General features: G+C 40.2%; 1 protein-coding gene across 1 annotated transcript in view; it reads right to left on the bottom strand.

The window, feature by feature from the left end:
- Positions 1–25,142, bottom strand: part of LOC120946958 (gamma-aminobutyric acid type A receptor subunit pi) — a 115,383-nt gene extending 90,241 nt beyond the window's left edge. The window contains exons 1-2 of the mRNA XM_040361828.1: positions 24,809–25,142; positions 6,957–7,039 (exon numbers count right to left, since the gene is read on the bottom strand). Coding sequence (XP_040217762.1) covers positions 6,957–7,000 — 44 coding nt within the window. The 5' untranslated portion in view covers positions 7,001–7,039; positions 24,809–25,142. The remainder of the gene's footprint in view (positions 1–6,956; positions 7,040–24,808) is intronic.
- Positions 25,143–25,614: the final 472 nt, after the last annotated feature.

The following is a 25,614-nucleotide window of genomic DNA, read 5'->3' on the forward strand; positions in this document are numbered from 1 at the left end:
CTGATAGTTTATCTAATCTGTGGAATAGGTCTATGAAATGAATAACTGATGCTGATGAAACATGTAATGATGCAGCACCACTAAGCAGTGCACTCTCAAAACTAATTTTATGAAACCTAAAAAATTCTCTTCTATTAAATATTAACATAGAGGAGTCTGTTTAAGAGCTAAATAACCTCAATTTGAGTCTTAACAAAGAAAAGTACATTACGTTTTAAGTGACCATGTTACAGGTAGGGGACAGAATATATAAATTGCACAAAACTACTGTACATCTCTCCACTCAACATCTACCAGACACATTAAGAGATCTTAAGGATCATCTTGCTCAAAGTGTTCCACACTTAGCAAACATCTTATAAGGGTTCATAGAGGGACAAAAGCAGCAAAGGTGCAAGCTCACTTTATAGAGAAGGAATCAGAAATTAAGGCATAAGTCACGGAGGCACATGCCCATGTACAAGCCACACAAGCCAAGCACAAGTAGCTGGAGCATGAGCACAGGCACAGGACCAGGCAATGCAAGCTAAAACAGAAGCAGAGTTGAAAGTCCTTCAGACAGAAAGGGAGGAAGTAGCGGCTATGGCTAAGCTAACAGTTTTAGAACAAGCTGCTAATGTGAGTGAATTTGATTATGCCGCATACACACGCTCAGAATTTCCAACAACAAATGTTCGATGGGAGCTTTTGGTTGGAAATTCCAACCGTGTGTAGGCCCCATCGGACATTTTCTGTCGGAATCTTCAACAACAAAAATTTGAGAGCTGGTTCTGACGCACAAAATTCCACGCATGCTCTGAATCAAGTACGAGACGGAAGCGCTCGGTCTGGTAAAACTAGCGTTTGTAATGGAGATAGCACATTCGTCACGCTGTATTTGACTGAAAAGCACGAGGCTGAAAATCGCGAATCATCTCTCACCAAACTTCTACTAACACGACTGGTATTGAACTTCCCTTTAATATTGGCGTCCTACGTGTTCTTGGCGATCGGAATTTCTGACAACATTTATGCGACCGTGTGTATGCAAGACAAGTTTGAGCCAACATACGTCGGAAAAAAATCTGTGGTTTTGTTAACGGAATGTCCGATCGTCTGTACGTATGCAAGATATCATAGAGTACATTATTCTGCCTCACTTTCATGTTTTTTTATATCTGGTATTAAACTGCATGAGGCTATCATTTTTGTGTAGTATGCCAATATCTAGTAGTGGTTTTGGGCCATCTCAACTTGTTTACTAATGTGATTTGGGTATCTTCCTGTGTCCTCCCCTCCTGTTTAGTGCAAGTTGGTTTAGTCCTTGCTAGACCCTCTTCACATCTTCCATGTTCCCTCAGTCTGTGGGTATTAATTCACAGAGACAGGGCCCAGAAAAGTAATTGTTTTTTTATACTTCAAAAGACTGGAAAAACATCCTCTTTACTACAATAGCTGAACTTCAACTTCTGTGTCTTATCGAAGAGTTGACCTGTCTGTGGATGGTGCCAATTCAGCAGGTGGCCATACTGCCTAGACAGACTGGGTCTAAGGATTTATAGCAATGCATACAGTGGAATTGGAAACAGAACAGGTAAGAAGAGCTATGCTTTAAGCAACAGCACCAGATTCTCAGTCAACTCTGATCTCGGACCTCGGACAACCCTAACATTCCGTCAGAGCATCAGCATTCTGTAACTATTGTTACACACCTGTTTAGAACCCTAATGCTATATTTGACTATCAACAATAAAGGGCATACTGTCAACATAGGTGTTAGCATTCAAGCCCTATCACTAGTACACCTTCCAGATAGCGATCTACTGCCTCACAGCAACATACATTTAGAGTATCATCCTGCCATAGTAATTGACTACAAACATTTCCCTGGTTTAGGTGCCTTCGTTACTCCACGCTTCCTTAAGCTACCCTGCTCTGACATGTCAGGCTTCGCAAAAAAAAAAGGTAAGCTATGAACTCACGAGTATTGCGTTCACAAGGTTTGATGATGCTTGAGAACTAAAGAGGGTGGAAGTCAATTTTTTTTAGGCCACCTTTAGTGGCTTGGGTATCTTGCCTGTTGAAGAATTCTATATGTTGATAAAGTGACTATCCCCACTTTTTTCTGGTAAGCTATCTGGTAAGGATAATACAATATTTCAGGAACTGAATTAATTTTGGCTTGAAATACATTTTGCTAAGGCCAATCCTCACCTACCGAGCCTCAGCTATCTAAACACCAATCGTGGTGTGATAACAATTGTTTTCCTAGCTGCCATACCAAACTCAGGATAAGTGGTCAACTATAGGTACAAAACCAACTTAAGTTTGCTTTCTGCCATTTTTCTTTTTCTGTAACTCCCTCAGGAACATTTCAAAAACTAAAATGATCCAAGCTTCATATACAGTGTGAAAAAGGTTTACTCCCAACAAACTGACATGAGCATTGCCACCATCCCGAGTATATAGAAAAATGAATACCTCAAAGAAATGGGATTTTAAGGGCAATGAAAATAATATACAAAAAAGTATAAGTAAATATAGAAAAATATAATATTAAATTTACTTTACAAAAGTTATGCAAAAAGTTTTACAATTGTAACAATCGCTTTAACAAATTAGTTTGCATAATGTGTGGACCATGCAGATCCTAAATAAAAACATATACAAAAAATGACAGTACATAAATGCAGAAGATGAATGATGTATTGAACCTCGAAAACCCAATAGGGGTCAAGGGAAAATGCAGAAGACTGTTTTATTTCTTCTGCATTTTCCCTTGACCCATATTGGGTTTTCGAGGTTCAATACATCATTCATCTTCTGCATTTATGTACTGTCATTTTTTGTATATGTTTTTATTTAGGATCTGCATGGTCCACACATTCTGCAAACTAATTTGTTACAGCGATTGTTACAATTGTAAAACTTTTTGCATAACTTTTGTAAAGTAAATTTAATATTATATTTTTCTATATTTACTTATACTTTTTTGTATATTATTTTCATTGCCCTTAAAATCCCATTTCTTTGAGGTATTCATTTTTCTAGCTTCATATACAGTGAGCCTAGCACTTTCCCAAGGACAAATATGCTCAAAGTAAATTCAGAGAATCTAGGTTTCCTGAATCTGTGAAAAAGACTACCAAGCCCTGACACTAGCCGTGAAAAGACAAATATGTTATATATCTTCACACAAAAACTGACAAAGTGACTAGAATAAGGAGACAGAAAATCCCCATTGCCAATGTTCAATTTTTAAGAAGCCACATCCTTTTAAGAAATGTATCGAGTTCCAGAATAAACCTCTGCAAGGAACTGCTAAAATAAATCATGATTATATTTAAGTGTTGTGCATCTACAGAACATGTAAACTTTAAGGCAGTAATCAAATGTATAAAGTGCAGCAGCAATTCCTACGTTCAAGTGCTTTATCATTTACCTACAGACAACCTAACACAGCATTTAAGATTTATGTTGTCTTGGATGACCAAAGCAGTAATTCACTTGCAGCTTCAGACTTCTTTAACTTATTCAGCATGGAGGAAAATGTTTTGTCCTATACACTGCATTTCTTGCTCTGGCTCAGTGCCAAATTCTGGAAGATAATTCGTTCTTATGATTTCATGATTGAACCTTTCGAAAGAACTAAGCGGATTTTGCTTTCTAAAGTGATCGCGTGCAATTAAATACCTAATGATGGAGCAAACATCTCTACATCAGAAGATGCATTTTCCCAACCTCACCTAAGCCATTTTCTAACTGTATCTCACCACTTGACAACAATCCCAAAATTAGGCTTCTGCTGGGAAGAGACATTCTGAGAGGTTTGCCAGCAGCACAATGATTGAAACGATGATCCTTTTCCTAATAGACTAGATTTGGTCACTATTGAAAACTACACTTCATACAAACCTTATATGGCGTGCACTCCAATAAAAATTATCATACAAGGAAGTCTGAGGCCCCGTACACACGATAGAATCCATCCGCTGAAAAATCCCAGCAAATGGGTTTCAGCGGATAGATCCTATGGTGTGTACACTCCAGCGGATCTGTTTCCGCGGATATTTCTCCCCTGGGATGGATTCCAGCAGATCGAATATTTGCTGACATGCCAAGCAAATCCATCTGCTGGAATCCATCCCAACGGATGGATCCGCTGGTCTGTATAGACTCACCGGATCCATCCGTCCGAAGGGATCCCCCGCATGCGTCGTAATGATTCAACGCATGTGTGGAATTCCTTATATGACAGCGTCGCGCACGTCGCCGCGTCATAAGCGCGGCGACGGCGCGACACGTCATCGCCAGAGGATTTCGGCGCGGATTTCAATGCGATGGTGAGTACACTCCATCGCATTAAAATCTGCTGAAATCCTCGAGAGGATTTATCCGCGGAAACGGTCCGCTGGACCGTATCCGCGGATAAATCCTCCCGTGTGTATGGGGCCAAAGGCTACAGAAGAGAACAGCTTTGTGATAACCCTGGTAAGATTACACTCCAGACTGTCACCAACAGCAACTAGCCTACATCTTTAATAGATGAAAAGGAACGTGCTAATACTGAGATCCGTCACAACAGTGCTTATGTTCACTAGTTTACTGACTGTTTAGCTAATAACTCTAAATCACTATCTACTTCAATAAATGTTACAAAGTTGCTCAAAGGTGACCAGTTGCAACCTCAAGCTAGTTCTATTATCAATTAACCTGTATCTTCAGTTATAGAATCCCAGCAAGAACTCTAAATAATTTGATTCTACATTCCTGCAGCAGTCTTGACCTGCAATTTAGCTACATTCTTTCATCAAGACCCAAGCTCTCCTCTGGAACGTCACCATTGTCTTATGGTCTTATAAATACATGTTACCAGTGTCTACTCAACTGGACAAACATGGACCTATTCTGTTATCTGTGGATTACAATTTTTAACTTTTCAACTCAAGGCCAAATTATTGGCATTAGTGGGGCAATGTGAACAGAGCCAGTCACTTTTTGATACAAGAAATTATGTTTATTGACTCCCACTCTACTCTCCTATGATTGAGGGTTAGAGCACAGAACACCCATGGATTCCAATATGAGGGCCAAAAGGTATTTACAGTCTTTATAGAGAGGTGACCTTTAAGCCAAGCTGGAATTTTGTGAAATCAGCTCATGACTGTAAGATACTAGTTTGTTCAACTACCGACTCCTTGGGAGAGGGCATCACACTTCAGTTGAGGACTAAGCTTCACTCAGCTTCTCAGTTAACCTAGTCAGGTTGATGTTCCTCCATGGGTCTTTAATCCTCTTGCAGCATATGGTAGTCATGAACACTTCCCAGGATGTGAGTATGGTGACATAACTAAGACCTGGAGTGCTGCCTTTCAGTTCTCATCAGTGCCACCTATATGTGCCCACAAGTGCCACATATCAGTGCCCACCAGTGCCATTCATCAGTGCTCATCAGTGCCACATATCAGTGTCCATAAGTGCAGCTTGTTAGTATCTCCTCATCAGTACCACCTAATCAGTGTCCATAGGTGCCGCCTCATCAGTGCCTATTAGTGCAGTCTATCAGTGCCCACACGTGTCCATCAGTGCAGCCTCATCAGCACACATCAGAGAAAAATTACTTATTTACAACATTTGCTGACAGAAACTAAGAAACTTTTTTTTGTAAAAAATAAAAACCCAGCAGTGATTAAATATCACAAAAAGAAAGAAAATTATAAAAATTGCACATGGTTACAGTGTAGCATTACCACGCAATTGTCATTCAAAGTGTGACAGCACTGAAAGCTGAAAATTGGCCTGGGCAGGAGTCCAGGGGGTGTCCAGTACTGCGATGGTTAAACTCCAAATTAAAAAAAATACCATATATGTATGAAAGTTATTGTAACTTTCCTTTTAGCTACAATGTTGAATAGTCCAGAAATATTATTCTGGTAAGGCCACAGTCACCTGTTCCATACTCCAGAAATGGGTCTTCTTCCCTGTACAAGGTGGTTGGCTTGGTACATGGAGCCAGTCTATGGCGTCAGCCAATCTGTGGCCAGACTCTGTATTAAAGGGTTATTTCCATGTGTTGCTCAGCATTCAATGCTAGCTGCTGAGCTCCCTGTGTTTTCTAGTGACTCCTTGAGCATGCCTCCTCTGTGATTCCCATGTGTTCCCAACATTCTTGATTCCAACTAACTTCTGTGACTCACTGGGGGTTATTTACGAAAGGCAAATCAGCTCTGCTGATTGTATTCTCCAGTCATGTGCAAGCTAAAATGCTGTTTTATTTTCCTTGCATGTCCCCCTTGGATCTACAGCGACTGCACTTCCAAGTGCACTTTCAGTGCAATTTCAAGCCCACTTTTCACTTGCAGTTTTCACTTGTAGTGCAAAGTGGATTTGCCTTTAGTAAATAACCTCCACTGTGTATTTCAGCCAGCTACCTGCAACCAGTACCTGTGTATTTCCTATGAGTTCCAGCCAGCAACTTGCTACCAGCACATGTGTGAATTTATGAGCTCTCCAGCCTGCACCCAGTCTCTCTTCACTTGTATGTCTACACTTGTCCTCTGGACAGGATCTGAGTGTTTAAAGAGACGTATTATTATTACTTCCCTATATGTTTTTAACACTGCAGTGCTGCAAGAAACCCAACCCTGTATAGCTGTACTCACACTCTGGTAACTGCCCGCTTAGGTCCATGGGCCACCACCTGGGAGTAGTCAGAATCAAAACTCATCACACCCTGCAGGGTCCTGGCAGCTCTTTGGACCCTATGCTGTGTCTCCTCTGTGGCCTATGCTACCACCCAGCCCCAGTTGCTGCCCTTAGTGGGAACAGATTTATCATCAGTTACAGGTAAATACTTATCATAGGTTATTATGCAACAGACATTTATGCACCACTTTTGAAAGAAATACCGCTCATGAAATTTCCAAAACAATCTTCCAATTTCTTTAGGAGTGCGCTGCTGCATTACACAAATTTACCTGCACAAGATTGATACAAGTGTTTTGATCTCCAGAAAATCCATTCTTAGGACTGGATATGGAAGCAGAGGTGACAGTATTTCCTACAATGATAAATAAAAGGCATTAGTATCTTAGCGTCAGCTCTCTTATATCCTGACATCAAGCCACAGACTGAGTAACAGATTGCACAATGAAAACAAAAACAGAAAAAAAATTCTTATAACTTGTTAAAATTCAGATCTGCCAAATGATTGATACATCTAACCTTTCCACAGCCAAAGACAGTTTAAAGAGGTTGTGTCACTACTGTATGTACAAACTTGGACGGACAGTCCATGACTTCTACAAAGGTGGTGCTTTATTAAAATGTACTGTATATGGACATTTTGGTTCCTGGCAATCAGGTGTAGGGTAGGTACAGTAACCTTTGAGAGGTGGAGGTCTACCTACACAACTTGAGAGATTAACACTGATCCATGTCTTCCACTAGTAAAAGCACGTCCCCCACTACACTGAAACACCAGCTAGGCTCACAATTAACCCTTTGATCGCCCCTGATCACTGTAATAATGTCACTGGTCCCCAAAAAAGTGTAAAAAGCCTCAATATCGCAGTCCTGCTATGAGTCACTGATTCCCGCCATTACTAGTAGAAAAAAAAAAAAGTATATCATATAGTTTGAAGACACTATGGCTCAGATTCACAGAGAGCACGGCGCACATTACGCCACTGTAGAGTAACCACTGTACGCTACGCCAACGCAGCACAGAGAGGCAAGCATGGAATTCAGCAAGCCAGTGCTCCCAACGCTGTGCCAGCGTGGCGTGGGTTTCGAAGGCGTACGCCGGCGTAGGTGGAAGTGGGCGTGACCCATGCAAATGAGGCGTGACCCCATGCAAATGATGGGCCGAGCGCCAGACAGATACGTATCACAAACTGCGCATGCGCCGTGACGTGGATGCATCCCTCTGCGCCTGCTCACAACCACGTCGGAACAACTGCCTAAACTATGCCGGATCACTGCGTACGGCATGAAACCTATGCCCAGCCAGACACATGTCCACACGTCCAACGTAAAATACGCCAGCTTGTGTTCCCTGGTGCAGACCTTTGCATGTCTGCTGCTGGCTTGCACCTCCTTTATGGGGAATAACTTTACTCCGGACGTACAACTTACACGCACCTCGCGTAGCCTGCGTCAGGCACACGTACGTTCGTGAATCGCCGTATTTCCCTCATTTGCATATTTGAATGGCTAATCAATGGGAGCGGCACCATGCACCCAGCCTAAATGTGCGCCCATCCTACGCCAGCGTAAGCAAGCTACGTTGGCGGGGTGTAGCCTGGTTTTAGGCGCATATCTGTTTGTGGGTCTGCGCACAGATACGATGGCGGACATTTGCACTTACGTCGGCGTAACTTGTTATACGTCGGCGTAAGTGCTTTGTGAATCTGGGCCTATAACTTTTGTGCAAACCAATCAATACATGCCTATTGGGAATTTTGTTACCAAACATAAGTAACAGAATACATAAATGGCCTAAATTGATGAAGAAATTAAATTTTTTACTTATATTTTTATTGGATATGTGTAATAGCAAAAAGAAAAAAAATGTTGCCATTAGTTTCACTTTAAACATACGTACAGCTGAATACATTTTATATTATCAGTTAAATAATTGCAAAAATAAAAACCATTGATCCTGCCTGTTATGTCAATTCCAAAAGGGCAAAAAAAAATATATATATTCTTCTAGATCATGTCAGAAACTTAGTATTGTCCCAGTACTGTCCTGTGCTCTGTGCACACTGCAATGTTATGAAAGAGACAAAGCCTATACAGATCCCCCATGTTATAGGGAAGAGGAGGAGAGGTTATAGTCCTAACATACCTGGTTATCCTGCCCTAGGGTGAGAACACTACTCCCCTATAATACAGCATACAGGTACATACAGCGCAAACTTCATTCAACTGCAGTGTAAGGTAAAGGAAAGACAGGCTTCAGCTTAAATCCCTGTCCATCCCCAAACATCGGTCAATCCACCCACATCGGCCTAAAGTGGTTCTAAAGACTCAAAGTTTTTTACCTTCGTGCATGAAAGTAAAAAACCTTCTCTGTGCAACAGCTCCCTCAGCCCCCCCTAATCCTTACCTGAGCCCCATCTTGATCCAGAAATGTGCGGGAGTGCCTCGGCTCTCCGGGGACTCTGCCTCCTCATTAGTTGAGACAGCAGAGGGAGAATGATGTAAGGGGGGTGACTCTGGAGAGAGACCCTGATGAAAGATGGGTTATGAAGACCCTGATTTAAGTAAGGGGAATCTGGGGACCCAGATGTAAGGAGGGGCTCTGTGGACCCTGATGTAAGGGAGTGACTCTAGGGACCCTGATGTAAGGGAGGGCTCTGGAGACCCTGATGTAAGGGAGTGACTCTGGGGACCCTGATGTAAAGGAGATGTATGGGGTGACTGTAAAACCTGATGTAAGGGGGAGTGGGCTCTGATGTAGAGGGGGACTCTGATTAAAGGTGTACTCAGATGGGGGTTCATGGAGTAAGGGGGAGACTCTGATTTGAACAAGGGGGTTGCCCCAGACCAATGAACTCTATATGTTGTTTTGTATGTTGCTTACTCCTGACCCCTGCACTCTATACATTATGTGGTACATTACATTGTTCTGACCAAAGTGTTCGGCCCCGTACACACGACCAAACATGTATGCTGAAACTGGTCCGCGGGCCAGTCTCAGCATACATGTTCGGTCGTGTGTGGGCGCGAGCAGGCCGAATTCCAGCAAACATTTGCCCGCCGGGCCTTTTCCCAGCGGGCAAATATTCCTGGACGTGTTTTAAAACCGTCCGCTGGAATCCTGCCCGCTCGGACATGTACGGTCGTCAGTACAGACCTACCGTACATGTCCAGGCGCCCGCCGTCCCTCGCATGCGTCGAATGACTTCGACGCATGCGTGGAAGCCTTTAAATGGCAGGCCCGCCCACGTCTCCGCGTCATCGCCGCGTCATAGTCGCGGCGACAACGCGGACACGCCCCGCGTATTGTTTATGCGTGGACTTCTGTACGATGGTGTGTACAACCATCGTACAGAAGCCCTCTGGCAGACATGTACGGTGAAAACGGTCCGACGGACCGCTTTCACCGTACATGTTTGTTCGTGTGTACCCGGCCTTCATTGTCCCAACAGTTGCTGATTTTAATGAGTTCTTCTTTAAGGTAGGCTCAGAAAGACGAAGTGATCACTTTCTGTGTGTAGAAAAGCACATGTAATGGTAACTTTAAATTGTTTTACAAATGATCCTTTGTTCTGTGCGTATGTGCGAGACTGTCACCTGTGACATAGTAAGTAGGAATATTTTGTGGGTAACAGGACTGTGGTATATGTGTGCAGTGCATACAGTGACTAGGCACATATTTTATTTAATCACCCCCTTTAAGCCCCTCTCCATTGCCCAGGAGCCCAGAAGAAGGGATGTCCCTTTGGATGAAGCTGGTCAGAGGTCTGTAAAGGAGATGGGGAAATACTTCTGTCTGGAATGGATAATTAAAATGGGGGACAAAGTGATCTGGGGTGGGGGGGGGCAGATAACAAATATGTGTAATGGGAAGAGTGATTTGGTGGATTAGGGGAAGGATTTGTGCTAGAAGGGGAGGGTTGGGGGGAAAGGTGGAGGGGGGGTTTCTAGAAGGGCTCTGGTGGTGGGTGGTGGGAGACAGTTGATTGGGTGCATATTACGCTACACCCCAAATTCGAGTGTAATGTGTTCCTAACGTTGAACCTAGCCTTTAATATAATGGGGGCATTTACACTGGCCACAAGCATCCCCCAACCACCCACCTGGTGCCGCCCCTGGATAATTCTAATTCACATGGGGTGATTAGGGTGTGCCCAGGCACACCCGGCACACCCTGTGCGCACGCCTATGGCGATATGTCTCCTCTCCTACTCAGTCCTATCCCCAACAGTTAGAACACACTGAGGGAACACACATTTAACCCATTGATCGCCCCCTAGTGTTAACCCCTTCACTACCAGTGACATTTACACAGTAATCAGTGAATCATTATAGCACTGATCGCTGTATAAATGTCAATGGTCCCAAAAATATGTTAAAAGTGTCCGATCTGTCCGTCTCAATACCAATAAAAATTGCAGATCACCGGCATTACAAGTAAAAAAATATATATATAAAAATGCCATAAATCTTTCCCATGGTTTGTAGCAATATAACCTTTGCGCAAACCAAACAATATACGCTAATTTTTTTTAATTACCAAAAAAATGTAGAAGAATATATATTGGTCTAAACTGATGAAGAAATGTGTTTTTTATAAACATTTTTGGGGATATTTATTCTAGCAAAATGTAAAAAATATATTTTTTTTTTCAAAATTGTCTCTTTTTGTGTTTATATCGCAAAAAAATAAAAACCACAGAGGTGATAGCACCAAAAGAACGTTCTATTTGTGGGGAAAAAAAGGACGCAAATTTTGTTTGGGTACAGCATTGCATGACTGCTCAATTACCAGTTAAAGTGACACAGTGCCAAATTGTAAAAAGTGCTCTGGTCAGGAAGGGGGTACAACCTTCTGGGGCTGAAGTGGTTAAACACACAGTCACGTGTCCCAGGATCTAGCAATGTGGTCACCCAAACCATCTCTTCTCTCGCCGGTGCCGGCATTTCAACTGTGGGCACCCAGCTGTGACAGCTTGCAGCTTCAGAGCTTGGTGCGCGCTGCGCATGTGCAGTAATGTATTAAATGTATGTCCTTTCATCCTGCGTTTTTATAATATAAATCCGGTCACTTACTATTTTACAATCCGCCGCCGATCCGCATAGATATTCAAAAAAGATAGTTTATAAAACTATATCTACACCATTGTCATTTTGCTTGTGGGCATTGTGAAGCCTACAGGCACTTACTTCCTGGAAGTCTTGGATGGGGAGTGATAATTGGGTAGCGCACTGCATCCTGGGAAATGATGACACATATTTCCCAGGAGCATTAGAGGGAGATGATGTCAGAATCCTAGGTGGTTTCAAAGGCAGATTTCGTGATGAGTAAAAAAAAAAAAAAAAAAATGTTTTTCTTTTTTAGTCGTAAGCTACAGTTTAAAGCAAAATTTTTTTTTGATGGAACCTCCACTTTAAATAAAAGAAAAGAAGTAAGAATTAAAAACCAGAATCCACTACTTTTAAAACAGAATCTAATATGTAAATCTAAAGCAGAAAAATGTTCTAATAATAGAAACATACTTTATTATGAAATCTTTTATCATAGAACATTTTTGCCAATGTCAAAATTAAATGTATGCATATTTATAGTCAATATTTTGTATATTTATAGGAGTAGTTCAGCTATTCATGCATTAATAGTGTTTGAATATGTTAAATTTACACAGTAAAATAATTTTTCTGCATACATTGTATTAAAAAAATGGCATTGTGCCTTCCATTGTAAGTAATTGTTAAATCACATTCCCAAGTAAAATTTATTGCGCCCTGGGCCCTTCACCACGGCTCGGTGAGCTGGCACTAACCCAACATACAGTATCACTTAGATGTAAATAAACAAAACTATTCAAATTTACTTAATTTCACACCTGACTGACCTTGGATGCTGATTCACAATAGCTCCAAAGAGGAGAAAAGAGAGAATCCATCTAAGAGGGAGGCCAGTGTTGGGTATGCTCTCTCTATATTTCACTGAGAGCAATTAGAGTACAAGACATGAGCCAGTTCTGCCCAAAACCGATATTTTACTCTTCTGTAGCTACTGGCTAATTGAAGTAATCCTGAGAATAAATATGGGTGATGTATTTGCTAACAGTTCTAGTTAGTGCTTGTTCTGTGGCTGGCATGTCTATCACGTGGCTTCGCTACTTAGAGAGCCACTGATTCAGAATACGAATGTGCCATTTCAGTTAAACTGCAAAAAGGGTGTCCCTCTGCACATTGGATACTTGTATGTAATGGGGGGTCCTGCCAAACACTGGTCATTGCATGTGGGGGCAGGAGGTACTGCCATATACTGGGCACTGAGGGGTCTAGCCACACACTAGGCACTGAGGAGTTCCTGCATTGGGCATTTAAGGGGGGGGGGGGTGCCTGCATTACATTACACACATTGCACTGGTAGGGTTCCCAACGCATGATGAAGTCTGGGGGATCCTGATATGAGCTAGAAATTGGGGTCATGCTGCACACTGGGAGGGGATTTCTGCACAATGAACACTGGTGAGTACTGGTGCACATTAGACATGGTGGGTCCTTCTCCACTCTTTGCACTGAGGGGCTCTTGGTGCATACTGTGGAGGGGGGTAGCCTGCTGTAAAATAGACACTGGAGGGTCTTGCTGCACATTAGGCACCGGGGAAGGGGAGTCATTTTACAGAATGAATCCTGGTCCTGCTTTACACTGGTTACTGTAAAGTTGTAAGTGTAGTTGTGCAGCAGCACAATGGTTGCTTTCTATCAAATTAAGTAATTAGGGGGCCTTGATTTTTTTTTCTTTTTTATTGTGAAGATTTTCAGTTGCACCTAATATCATAGATTTTTTTATTAACATAAAAACAATTGTGTTGAAATGCAAGCTATCTGTAGGCAGTCTATTTAGGCGCCACCTTCTTTGTACTGTATCTTCCCCAAAGCTCAGACTGGCCTCCATGTCTGCACACACATGCAAGGATGGCTTGTTTGACACCCATTTCCACTCCACCCCTGATCTATATCCACATTAATTCCTCTTCACGCCTGGAACATGTGCTCTCATGCAGGGTTTTGCATTATACACATGGTTATCAGCTGAGGCTCCGTAGGTCCAACCAAACACCTGGGGTCTCTCAACATCAGAAGAGTGACCCCCGTCCCTTAACCACCACCAGCTTCCAGGCCAATCAGGCTTGCGTTAGTGGCATAAAGACACAATTTACCCCAGGTATTGGGACCTAGCCACAATTAATCCTACATAACTGTAACAAGTAACCATGTAGCCATGCTATAAGCATTAATTGCTGCAGCTCTCAGTGACTAATCTCGGTACTGTGCTATTAGCCATGGCTGGGCAGTGCATTTAATGGAGTTCAAATCTTGGTTAAATAATTCTGCATTACAGATCCTATAAATATAATCAGATTTTTCTTCTTATATTTATCTGTCTACCATGGTGTAAAAAACGAATGAAGCCACTGTGAAATGAGCCCATTAATAGATGCTATGTTTTTATGTTGCAGTAGAACATTAATACAGTAACATGAATTCCGTGCCATTTAGCATTCGATTTACTTATATGCAGCATATGTGACAGCATGCGACAATGTGCTTCCATTACTGTCTACAAAAAAGCACTTAGGAAGGGGGATTAACATGCTAACCGTGCAGGGCACATCTGGATGGCATGCAGCCAGTCATAGAAGCAGCTGCTTCCTGCAGAATCTCTTCTAATAAAGCCTTATTTTATTGTGTATCATTGTTTATCTCATGTAGTAAATTAAAATAATGTTTTTTAATTGGAGATGGAAGCTTGACAATTAAACCTAAAGGGGTTTTCCGCCTTTGGATTTCTCTAATCCATTGGCTTTTACACACCATATTCTGAAATATGTAGTGTTTTCTTTTCTAATAAAGCCTTTTTTTTTCAATACCATTGTTAATTTCATGTAGTAAATTAAAATAATGGATTTTATTAGGAGATGGAAGCTGGAAAATCAAACCTAAAGGGTTTTTCTGCCTTTGGATTTCTCTAATCCGTTGGCTTTCATACACCTTATTCTAAATGTTGCTTCTCCTATTGTTAGGTTCTTTAATGTTTTTGATCAAATTTGTTGGTTTCTTTTGGTCTGTGCTACAGTAAGGTTTGGCTTTGGTCTTTGCACTAGGTTATCTCCAGAGAGTGCTTTGTGACATACCCCATGGTATTAAAGTAAGTACATATGCCTCAGTAAACCTGTCACAAAACTGGACAATTCAAACTGAGTATATGATAAAAAAAAATGCATTGGAAAAGGTTACCTTCAGTGAAAACCTCACGTCAGAATAATCTGTAAGATCCAGAAAACAGTGGAAGTTATTCTAACCTTTTCCTGTAAAAGTTCAGCTTGGTCTTTCGCTTTTTTGCTTTATGAGGCCTCATGATTGGTTAATGAGGTTGTCTATCTCAATTAAGGTCTAAAAGATAGACTTAACCTTTCCTTACACCTGTAGAATTTTGTTAGAAAATTTTTATTTTCAGAGAGTTAAGGGGACAGTTTGACAATCAGTTGCAACCGAAGCAGGGAAAAAAATCAAAGGACAAGAATGGAACATTTCTTTTGTTCCATTTTTTGGAATCTAAAGGGGACAAGCAAACTTCTGATTGTAACTATTAAGATAAAAATCGTAACTAGTCTTATTCCTATGCACTTGTCAAATGATATCTGGAAATATAACATTTGCTGTACGAAAAATGACAAACAAAAAGTTGATCAATATTAGTTAAGCACACAAAAGCACCATTGATGGGTTGGACAAGCAATTCTTATACTTTGTCCCCCTAAGGTTCTAATGAAATTCTACAAATATAAGGCCAGCATAAGGAGGTGTAATAACTGCCCCGGTCATATAATAAGGGTCTAATCATCTAATGCTTGTTTAGTCTAAGGGGCCTGATTATTAGGTCTATGTCCATGGGCTTTGGGAATGTGGCCATGACATCAGTTTAATATCAGTTTGAGATACTGCTAAAGATGATTTAGTCATTGACAGATACTTTTGACCTTCAGTTGTCCTCCTCTTGACTTGCATTTGGCCTGCTTAAAGAGGTTTCACAACCATGTAGACTTGTAGGCGAATGTAAAAATTGCTTGTAGTGAACAAAAGCTCATCAGCAAAAGCCCTTACTTGCCTTGCCTACTCCTTGGTTCTGCATGCTTCCTTGCCACCGGTGCCAGTATTGATGACCGGACCAAAGATGTCTCTGGTCTTTATCAGTTATGCGGCCATCCCCTCCTGGTTGCCATTACATGAAGGCATTATCTACATTTCAGGACTGGAGCAGAGAAGAGCACTGGCTGCCCGGGAAATGAGGAATAATTGAGGTATGCCTTACTTTTATATCCCTTTAGACCAGAGGTCACCAAACTTTTCAGTACGAGTGCCACATAATATTTTTTAGAAAATGTTTGTGACTGAAACAATTCCCATCAGAGTCCCACACTAGCATCAGGGCAGCCCATCAGAGTCCCCCCTTACATCAAAAGTGAAGACCATATGCAGCTGGCCCTATTCTTGAATCAGTGCACATTGACCATAGGTCACTGACCCTAGCTGAGGCCAGACAAAATCTTGTTTTGGAGATGCTTACTTTAGACTATCCAAGCATTAGATCCTTACTATACATGGAGAGGTCACCCAAATGTAATTTTTATTTCAATTCTTTATTTAAGGTGTGCAGTAGAACATAACAGTATGACATGACATACCATATAGTCAATGAAATTCATTAATAGACAACAATACAACCATATTAGAGAATCAATGGATATCAGCAAATTACAGATAGGGATCCAGTACAGCAATAAAGAGTATCTGTAAACTTTGGGCAGTAGCCTCTGCAACAAAAATATCCTGTATTATACCCTGTAGTGTGGTGGAAGACAAATAAAACAATTTAGTTGACAGGAATATATTGAGAATAAAAAAACAAAAAGAAAAAATATTAACTAGCAGGTACCAAACCACTGTAAGGTTGGGAGAAATTTGATTTTTAGAACCTGATGGGAGTTTAGTCATGATCTGCACAAGCTATTACATTTATGTGACAGCCACTTTGACAGCCAAGTCCCACTCTGTGTATCATAAGTGTTGACATCTGCATTTTTTTTAGATTCACTTGTTTCTGATTAACTCCTTATTAATCCTAATCAGTTCCTTTTAACTGGTTTGTTATTATTTATTTTAACCATTTATACGTAAACCTTTTTTTGTTTTGTCCATTTTGTTTACTTTATGTCAAAAATAGATATGCTTCCGCTTTCCTTCAATAGGAATTCTAACTCTATCCAAAACTAGAAAAAAAGCTTTCACCTGGATCTCTACTGTGAAGTGAATAAGGGGAGTCTGTGGTGCTAATCTAAATCCACACTTTGTCTGCCCCCTGTCCTGTCATTGCACAGGTCATGTTTGGAACAGTCATACACTTGTCACGTGAACTAGGGCAGTAATATAAAAAGAGCAATGTACAACATTTTTAATTTGTATTAACCTTTGTCCTCTTCTGAGTGGATTCACAAGACTCATTGCAATTCACGTAGCACACAGTCAACTCTGAACCATAGCTGACTTTTGACTGTTGGTGACTTTTAAGTTCTCCATACAGCAGAAAATACAGGCATACCCCACTATATGAGGTGGAATAACAATGTTAAAGTATGGCCGCCGTTCCCGCCGCGAGGTTCGAATTTTTTACGTCGTTTGCGTAAGTCGTCCGCAAATCGGGAGTTACGTTGTTTACGTCCGCGTCAAAATCAATAGGCCCGTACGGCGTACTTAGCCGCAATGCGCCCTGGGAAATGTAGGCGCCCCGGCGCATGTGCAGTAAGAAAAAACTTCAAAAAACGTGAGGTCAAGCCTCATTAGCATTAAACACCCCCCCAACCCATTTGAATTAGGCGCCCTTACGCCCGCTCGTTTGAGGCTACGCCGCCGTAGATTGGCAGGTAAGTGGTTTGAAAATCACTACTAGCCTAGTTAATTTACGGCGGTGTAGCCTAAACAGGCTAAGCTAGGCCGCCCTAAAGATAATCCGTTCTACGTGAATCTACCAAAGATTCAAGATACATCTCAATATGTATGCCTGTGTGAAGTCATGTTTACGTGCATGGTAAAGCATAGGTGTTTTGCGCATCCCTGTGCAGGCAGTTCCATACATGTCATTTGGGATGCAGAGGTCATACGGACGCAGGTGCTTCTCCCATTTTGACATCTGTCATTAAAACTTTCTTGGACTCCTTTATGAATTTTTTTTTTTTTTGTCTAAGCTCTGCATAGTTGTTCAGTTAGGCATCCTGGAGGATGTATCAAAACATTACAGGTATGCATTGCCCTCAGACTTTTAAGTACTTATGCAGCGTCTTTTTTTTGTCTATGTTCCAATTAAGCCGGTGCCATGACTATTGCCCCAGGTCTCCTGTTTCAGGGTGATACCTTTCAACATCCAATGGAACCTGCTTTCACACTGGGACTAGAGTTGTGTCTCTCTACAGTGTGTGCATCAATAGAAAACACTACTACTACTACTTTAAGCAATGCACTAATAACTTTAAAATAGTTCTGCATTGTACAGTATAAACATGACTTTAGCAATGTAATATGTAGCATGTATGTACACGATCGGATATCTGATGAAATCTGATCCAATATTTTTTTTCGTCGGATATCCGATGAAGCTGACTTTCATCAGTATTTTTTTTGTTGCTTCCTCATGGTTGGATAAATGGTTATGACCTGGTCAGCTCTTTTTTGTCCCGCCACTTCAGTGCCATCATTTTCCCTTTCTGCCAGGCAACTGCTTCTCCTGCCCCAAGCTTTTTGTTGGCAAAGGTTGACGGCATGTCACGCCGGTTAGGCCTCACGGTCCCATATGCGTCCGTCTTGTTCAGGAGAAGGAACTCGTAGAGTTCTGGGGACGTATATAAATTTTCTGTGGTGACACAGTAGCCCTGGTTCAGCAATGGCTCAATCAAGCTGAGAACCAAAGCAGTTGCCATTCCAAAACTGTTGAATCGTTGGCAGAATTTGGTCCCTTTTCGGGTGTACAGGACCGAATTCCAGATGTACCCAGAGCTGGATTCACATAGCATAAATTACTTTATGCCAAATTGTGCACGCGTTGATGCGATATATTGTATCCAGCTAAGTCTACCTTTGTAGGCCATAAGACTTTCATCAATAGTAATGTCTCTCTCTGGAATATAGGTCTGCTGAAAATTATGCAAAATAAGCTGGTAAATCTCCCAATTTTTTTCAGCTTTGGAGCTGGATGAGAACTCTCATCAAAGTCCTCATTATTTGCAAAGTGCAAATATTTCATAATCAGCGAAAATGTATATTCCGACATGACGGTGCCAAAAAAAGGTGTGGCCAATAATTTGTTGGTTGTCCAGTACCATTTCTGCAGGGGTTTCCCCACCACTCCCTGAAAAATTATAAGGCCAAGAAACTTCCAGATGTTGTCGCTGGTTACTGGTTCCCATATCGCTGATGGGTAGCAGCTTGTTGCTCCTGGTAGAGATTCGTCTCCAAAACAATTTTGGCGATAACTTCATCCGTCAAAAAAAGTTGGAGGTATGCCAGGGGATTGTCATCCTTAACATCCACTTTGATCCCAGGTGCTCCTGTAAACGGAAATCTTGGTGGCGCTACATGCTCTGTACCGCAATCAATTGAGCATCAAGTCCGCACATCACTGGGCACAGTCGCAGGATCATCGCTCAAATATTTTTTTGCGTCTGATGACAAACTTCCCCATGAGTTGCTGTCACTCAACTCCTCTGGAAGCGATTCTGTATCGCTGTCACTGTTTTCTAGCAGGTCGCATAGCGATTTTGAGGTAGAGGCGCGCTTTTTTGATGCCATGGTCGCTGTGCAGTTTACAGTCACAAAGTACAGTAAATCTGCTGACAAGGGCACTGGAGAAAGCACTGGGGGGCAATGTAAGGTCACTGTATTTTATTTTTTATTGTAATCCAATTGTATCAGTGTGTTTTACTTTATACTGTGTTTGAATTTGGCGCCGTCGCGACGCTCGCAGGGAAGGGAATTAGGGGAACACAGTGCATAGGGCGGAAGATCCGGCCGCCTTACACTACACTACATCGCTGGATCCCAGGGAAAAGGTAAGTAACCTTTTTCAGCATCCAGCGAGGGAATCCCGAGTGTGGTTCGGGGTTACCGATAGTAGCACAGAAATCTCACCCCTAGCCACACTCGGCAATACCGCTAGGCAGGTTAAGGCTCCTGCAGGCGGAAGCATTCAATTATACAGAGCAAGAAATCAGCATATTTTCATGTGAATCACGTGAATTAATCACATCTATGGTTGCTTATTCACCTATGTACACCCCTCAGAGGTGTGGGTACAGGCATACAGCAGTGGCATTTGACAGTCTGCCATTGATTTGTACAGCCTGCTGGCGGCAGCTGTGCACCAATACCTGGGACTGTCAGATATTATAAAGTAAGAATGCTTTAAAAAAAGAAAAATCTAAATTAAATCAATATTTGAATATCAATATAAATTTAATAGTGTGACTACCCTTTGGCCTCATATCAGCATACATTTTTACACTTGCATACTTGGTACACTTGCACAGTTAGGGATTGTGTAGGGTTAGAGTCAATTGTATGAATAACTAATTATACCAAGCAGGTGCTAATGATTAACTGAAAAAGAAACATCTGTGTAGGTGGATTAAAACTGGGTGAGGAACAGCCAAACTTTACTACTAAGTGAGGTTGTGGAAGACAGTTTCATGTCACAGGTCATACACCATGGCAAGGCTGAGCACAACAACAAGACACAAGGTAGTTATACTGCATCGGCAAGGTCTCTCCCAGGCAAAGATTTCAAGGGCTGGGGTTTCAAGATATGCTCTTAAAGCTCTTTTGAAGATGCACAAAGAAGCGGGCAATGCTGAGGACCATAGACATAGTGGTCGGCCAAGGAAACGTAATGCAGCAGATAAAAGATACATCATGCTTACTTAACTTTGACAGAAGATGTCCAACAGTGCCACCAGCACAGAACTGACAGGAAACCAGTGGGACCCAGTTACACCCATCTACGGTTTGCAGATGTTTGACCAGAAGTGGTCTTCATGGAAGAATTGCAGCCAAAAAGCCATTCCTCCCTTGTGGAAACAAGGCCAAGCGACTCAACTATGCACAAAAACATATGAACTGGGGTGACTAATAATGGCAGCAGGTGCTCTGGACCGATGAGTAAAAATTTGTATATTTGGCTATAGCAGGAGGCAATTTGTTGGTGAATGGCTGAAGGACAGTACAATAGTGAGTGTCTGCAGGCAACAGTTAAGATTGATCGAGGTTCCTTGCAAATCTGGGGCTGCATTTGCGCAAATGGAGTTGGAGATTTGGTCAGGATCAATGGTGCCCTCAATGCTGATAAATACAGGCAGATAATTATCCATCATGCCATACCATCAGGGAGGCCTGTGATTGGCCCCATATTTATTCTGCAGCAGGACAACGACCCCAAACATACAGCCAATATCATTAAGAACTTTCTCCAGTGTAAAGAAGAACAAAAAGTCCTGGAAGTGATGGTTTGCCCCCCTCAGAGCCCTGATCTAAAAATCATAGAGTCTGTTTGGGATCACATGAAGATACAGAATGATTTGAGACAGTCTACATCCACAGAAGATATGTGGTTAGTTCTCCAAAATGTTTTGAACAACCTACCTGCCAAGTTCCTTCAAAATCTGTGTGCAAATGTACCTAGAAGAATTGATGCTGTTTTGAAGGAAAACGGTGGTCACACCAAATATTGATTTGATTTAGATCTTTCCTCTGTTCATTTACTTATCATTTTGTTAATTGATAAAAAATATTAACTATTAACACTTCTATTTCTGAAAGCAGTCTTAATTTACAGCATTTTCACACCTGCCTAAAACATTTGCCCAGTAGTGTACATCTGAACGTGTCTGAATGCATGAGCCCTAAAAGTGCATGATGTCACAGGTGATAAATGTCAATTTCCTGGGACATGTGCAGAGAATTCAGAATTTTCTCTGACTTTTATTATGTTTGAGACTTATGAAGACACAGCCAGGTAAGTAGTGTTTTCAAAAGAAGCCCAGAAATAGCTGGTGTACTTAAAGCATGCACAAGTCAGCGCCAACTACACCAACTTCCTTCTGCTTAACTTAAACAAGGCTTTTCACTATAGCCAGTCTAATTTAATTTATGCATATGATAAATAAATAAAACTATATGGTCTGCATTATAGATGTACACATATGTTGACAGATCATGTGACCTCCATTAAAAAGCCACCAACCTATTTACACAGAATTTTGTAACAGTGATCACGGAACAAAATTTGTTTCAGGACCTTATCAAGCCTTAAGCCAGGAATGTCCAAAGTCTGGCCCGCGGGCCAATTGCGGCCCCCGTTCCAGTTTAATGTGGCCCACCTGGTAATTTGGATATATATCTTTTGTGGCCCCCAGGGCCACGAAATATATATATATTGTATTTATCGGCACTGCCTCGAAGGGGACAAGGAGGGGGGAATGAGTGCTGTCATATTACATACAGGAGAATCTCCTGTTTACTCGGTGGCATCTGTAATATGAAGTCCTGTCTCCTGGGCTGCCATTGGACAACTCCTCTGTCTATCATAGGAGGCGGGACATTGTATTAAAGAGGCTGCTGTGTAAACAGGAGATTCTCCTGTATGTAATCTGTTGGTGCTCGTCCCGCCCCCCCATCCCCTCTGAGGTTGCAGATGGGCATCGATCAGGCTGCATTTATGGCAATGGCGAGGCTGCAGAGGGGCACTGATTAGGCTGCATTGATGGGCACTGACCCTTATTTTTCTTCACAGTTCTTTATTTAATTTTTTTCTGAAACTTCCCTCCTAAAGTTAAGGTGTGGGTTATACCCCGATAAATACGGTATATCCAAATAACACGCCTGAGCTCATCTCTTCACCACACACAGCCACAAAGGCAAGAGAATTCTTGTTGCGTAGTGTATTATGGCTCAGGTGTACACACTTAGACCAAATTTTAATGTTTCAAAGAATGTCTGGCCAAATGGTCGGCCCTCACGCATGTTCACTTCAACAAATCTGGCTCTCTTTGAAAAATGTTTGGACACCCCTGCCTTAAGCTATAGAAAATAAAGGTAACATGGCAGAAACTTGCATTTCTCTACACAGCCAACTTATTGTCCAGCAATCCAATGCAAGGCTACTCCGAACTGTCACCTTTAAACATACAGTACAGATCCAGTCTAACTTGGAACAACAGGCTGCACAACAAGCTACAAAAAAATAAAATATCTAATTTTCTCTCCAGCTATAATATTCCTTGTGATTTTTTTATTTTTTTTTAGCAGATCTGTTACATGCTGTAACTTTCATTTTGTTTCCAATAAATATTGGAAAGTGGACAAAGAACATCGTGGTGATTACACACGTACTGTACCACAAGATGATCACAAGTGAAAAGTATTCCTTATCTACAATTATTTGCCTCTACATTTGTTGAATGTCTGGGCAAAAATAATATTCAACCACCAAAACAATCATCAGGAACAAATGTTTTATATTTAATTCTATAAAGGTAATTTTTTTTACACTATGTACACATTTATATATCCATAATATACAGTAATTATTCTACATGCTGTCAAATCTGAATAATTTTTACTTACAAAACAATGTTAATATGATGATTGTACATATTGTCAAATCTGAATAACTTTACTTACAAAACGATATATAAAGAGATATATATATATATATATATATATACCTTCTATTTTTCTATAGCTATAGCTATAGATCTATAGATATATATCTATATATATATATCTATATATATATATATATATATATATATATATATATATATATATATATATATATATATATATATATATATATATATATATATATATATATATATATATATATATATATATAGATAGATACAGATATATGTAGATCTATCTATCTATCTATCTATCTATCTATCTATCTATCTAGATATATATATATATATATATATATATATATATATATATATATATATATATATATATATAAATATATATATATATATATGTATATATATTAATTATATATATATATATATATTAATTACTTTAACTATATATATATATATATATATATATATATATATATATATATATATATATATATATATATATATATATATATATATATATATGTATATATATATATATATATGTAGATCTATCTATATATCTATCTATCTATCTATCTATATATATATATATATATATATATATATATATATATATATATATTAATTACATTTAACTATATATATATATATGTGTATTATTAAATGTAATTATATATATATATATGTGTATTATTAAATGTAATTATATATATATATATATATATATATATATATATATATATATATATATATATATATATATATATATATATATATATATATATATATATATATATATACTACAGATACATGCGTGTTCATCATTTTTAAAAGTACATAAAAAAAAAATATGGAAGTGTGTTTTTCTTGTATTTTAGCAACTTTCTAAAGAATTCATTCAATACCCAACAATGTAATTTTTACTTGCAAAAATGCAATGAAGTTACGATTTCTTGGAGTAAAGAAGTGTGATGCAGCTACCTATAGCAACTAAATTGACTTAATTTTTTTCCACAATATTAAACCAAAGCATAATAAAGGGTTTCCTTTTTTTTCCTTGATCCAGTTTTTCTCCTTTTGACATTAGACAAATGTATTTCCCTCAGTCCCATAGTTCATTACCCTGACAAACCATCTGCCATCTCCTTGCTCAGATAAGCATGTACAGTATAGACTTATCAGTGGCAATAAAAGTCTGTTAGAAAATAAATCAGACTTCTGAATTCGTCCAGATTCTGCCTGCTATCCTAAACTGACCTAAATCCTCTGCGGAAAAGGCATTTTTTTTTCCATAATATTACACATGCAGGTTTAAATATTAGTGTATCAAATATTAACGGTAAAAAAAGAAAAGAAAAAAAAGAACTGACAATGAACATATAGGCATATATGGTAGTTACCTAGAAGAAGTTGATTTTGAAGATATCTTCTACATGGCAGATGCAGTGAGATGAGGATGCTTGAGAAGCTTATCTTGTAAGAAGTTGTAACATAGAGATCCAGATTCTGGCAGTCTGCAGAGGTTAGTGCAGATCAGTGCATGTTGTTAGTGTGTTGGATGTGTAGAGGAGCCAGGCTCTGGAGGGTTTACAGCTGGAGGAGATAAGGGGGATGGCTTATGTCAGAAGAGATAGTCTGTATTATAATAGGAGCAATGGAAGTCTACAGGACACACTGGAGGGGTGGTGCTCTATAACTATGATGGGATAAGGACCCAGTAGGTAGCTTTTCGCTAAAGGCTTGAGCTTGTGCTTTTGATAACTGTACTTTCAGAGCGTTATAATAAAAATTGGGACAAGTTTTCCTTTTATTAATATTTTCTAAAGCTGCAAAGACATCTTGCAGAATAAATCTCATACCAGCCTAGCTACTTTGTGACCACTGGTTGCACTACTGTATAGCTGTAACAGTTCTGTTTTATTAGGCTTGGTTCACATATATGCAAATTGGATGCATTTCTTGAACGGCATCTGATTCGCATTACATGTGAATCGGACCGGCTTACATGTCTGTGGCGACTGCGATCCGTTTCTGAAAAGGGTCCTGTGCGGTTTAGATGCAAATATCAAAACATAATTGCACCTGAATCGCAACTGAACCGGTGAAAAAAAACGCACCAGACTCTGGACTGCAAACCACAACCGGAAATGTGTGATCCTAGCCTAAAAGTAGCAATGAACCCTCATGCCTCGTACAGACGTACGGG

This window comes from Rana temporaria, chromosome 8 (genome assembly GCF_905171775.1).
Source record: "Rana temporaria chromosome 8, aRanTem1.1, whole genome shotgun sequence".
Lineage (NCBI taxonomy): Eukaryota > Metazoa > Chordata > Amphibia > Anura > Ranidae > Rana > Rana temporaria.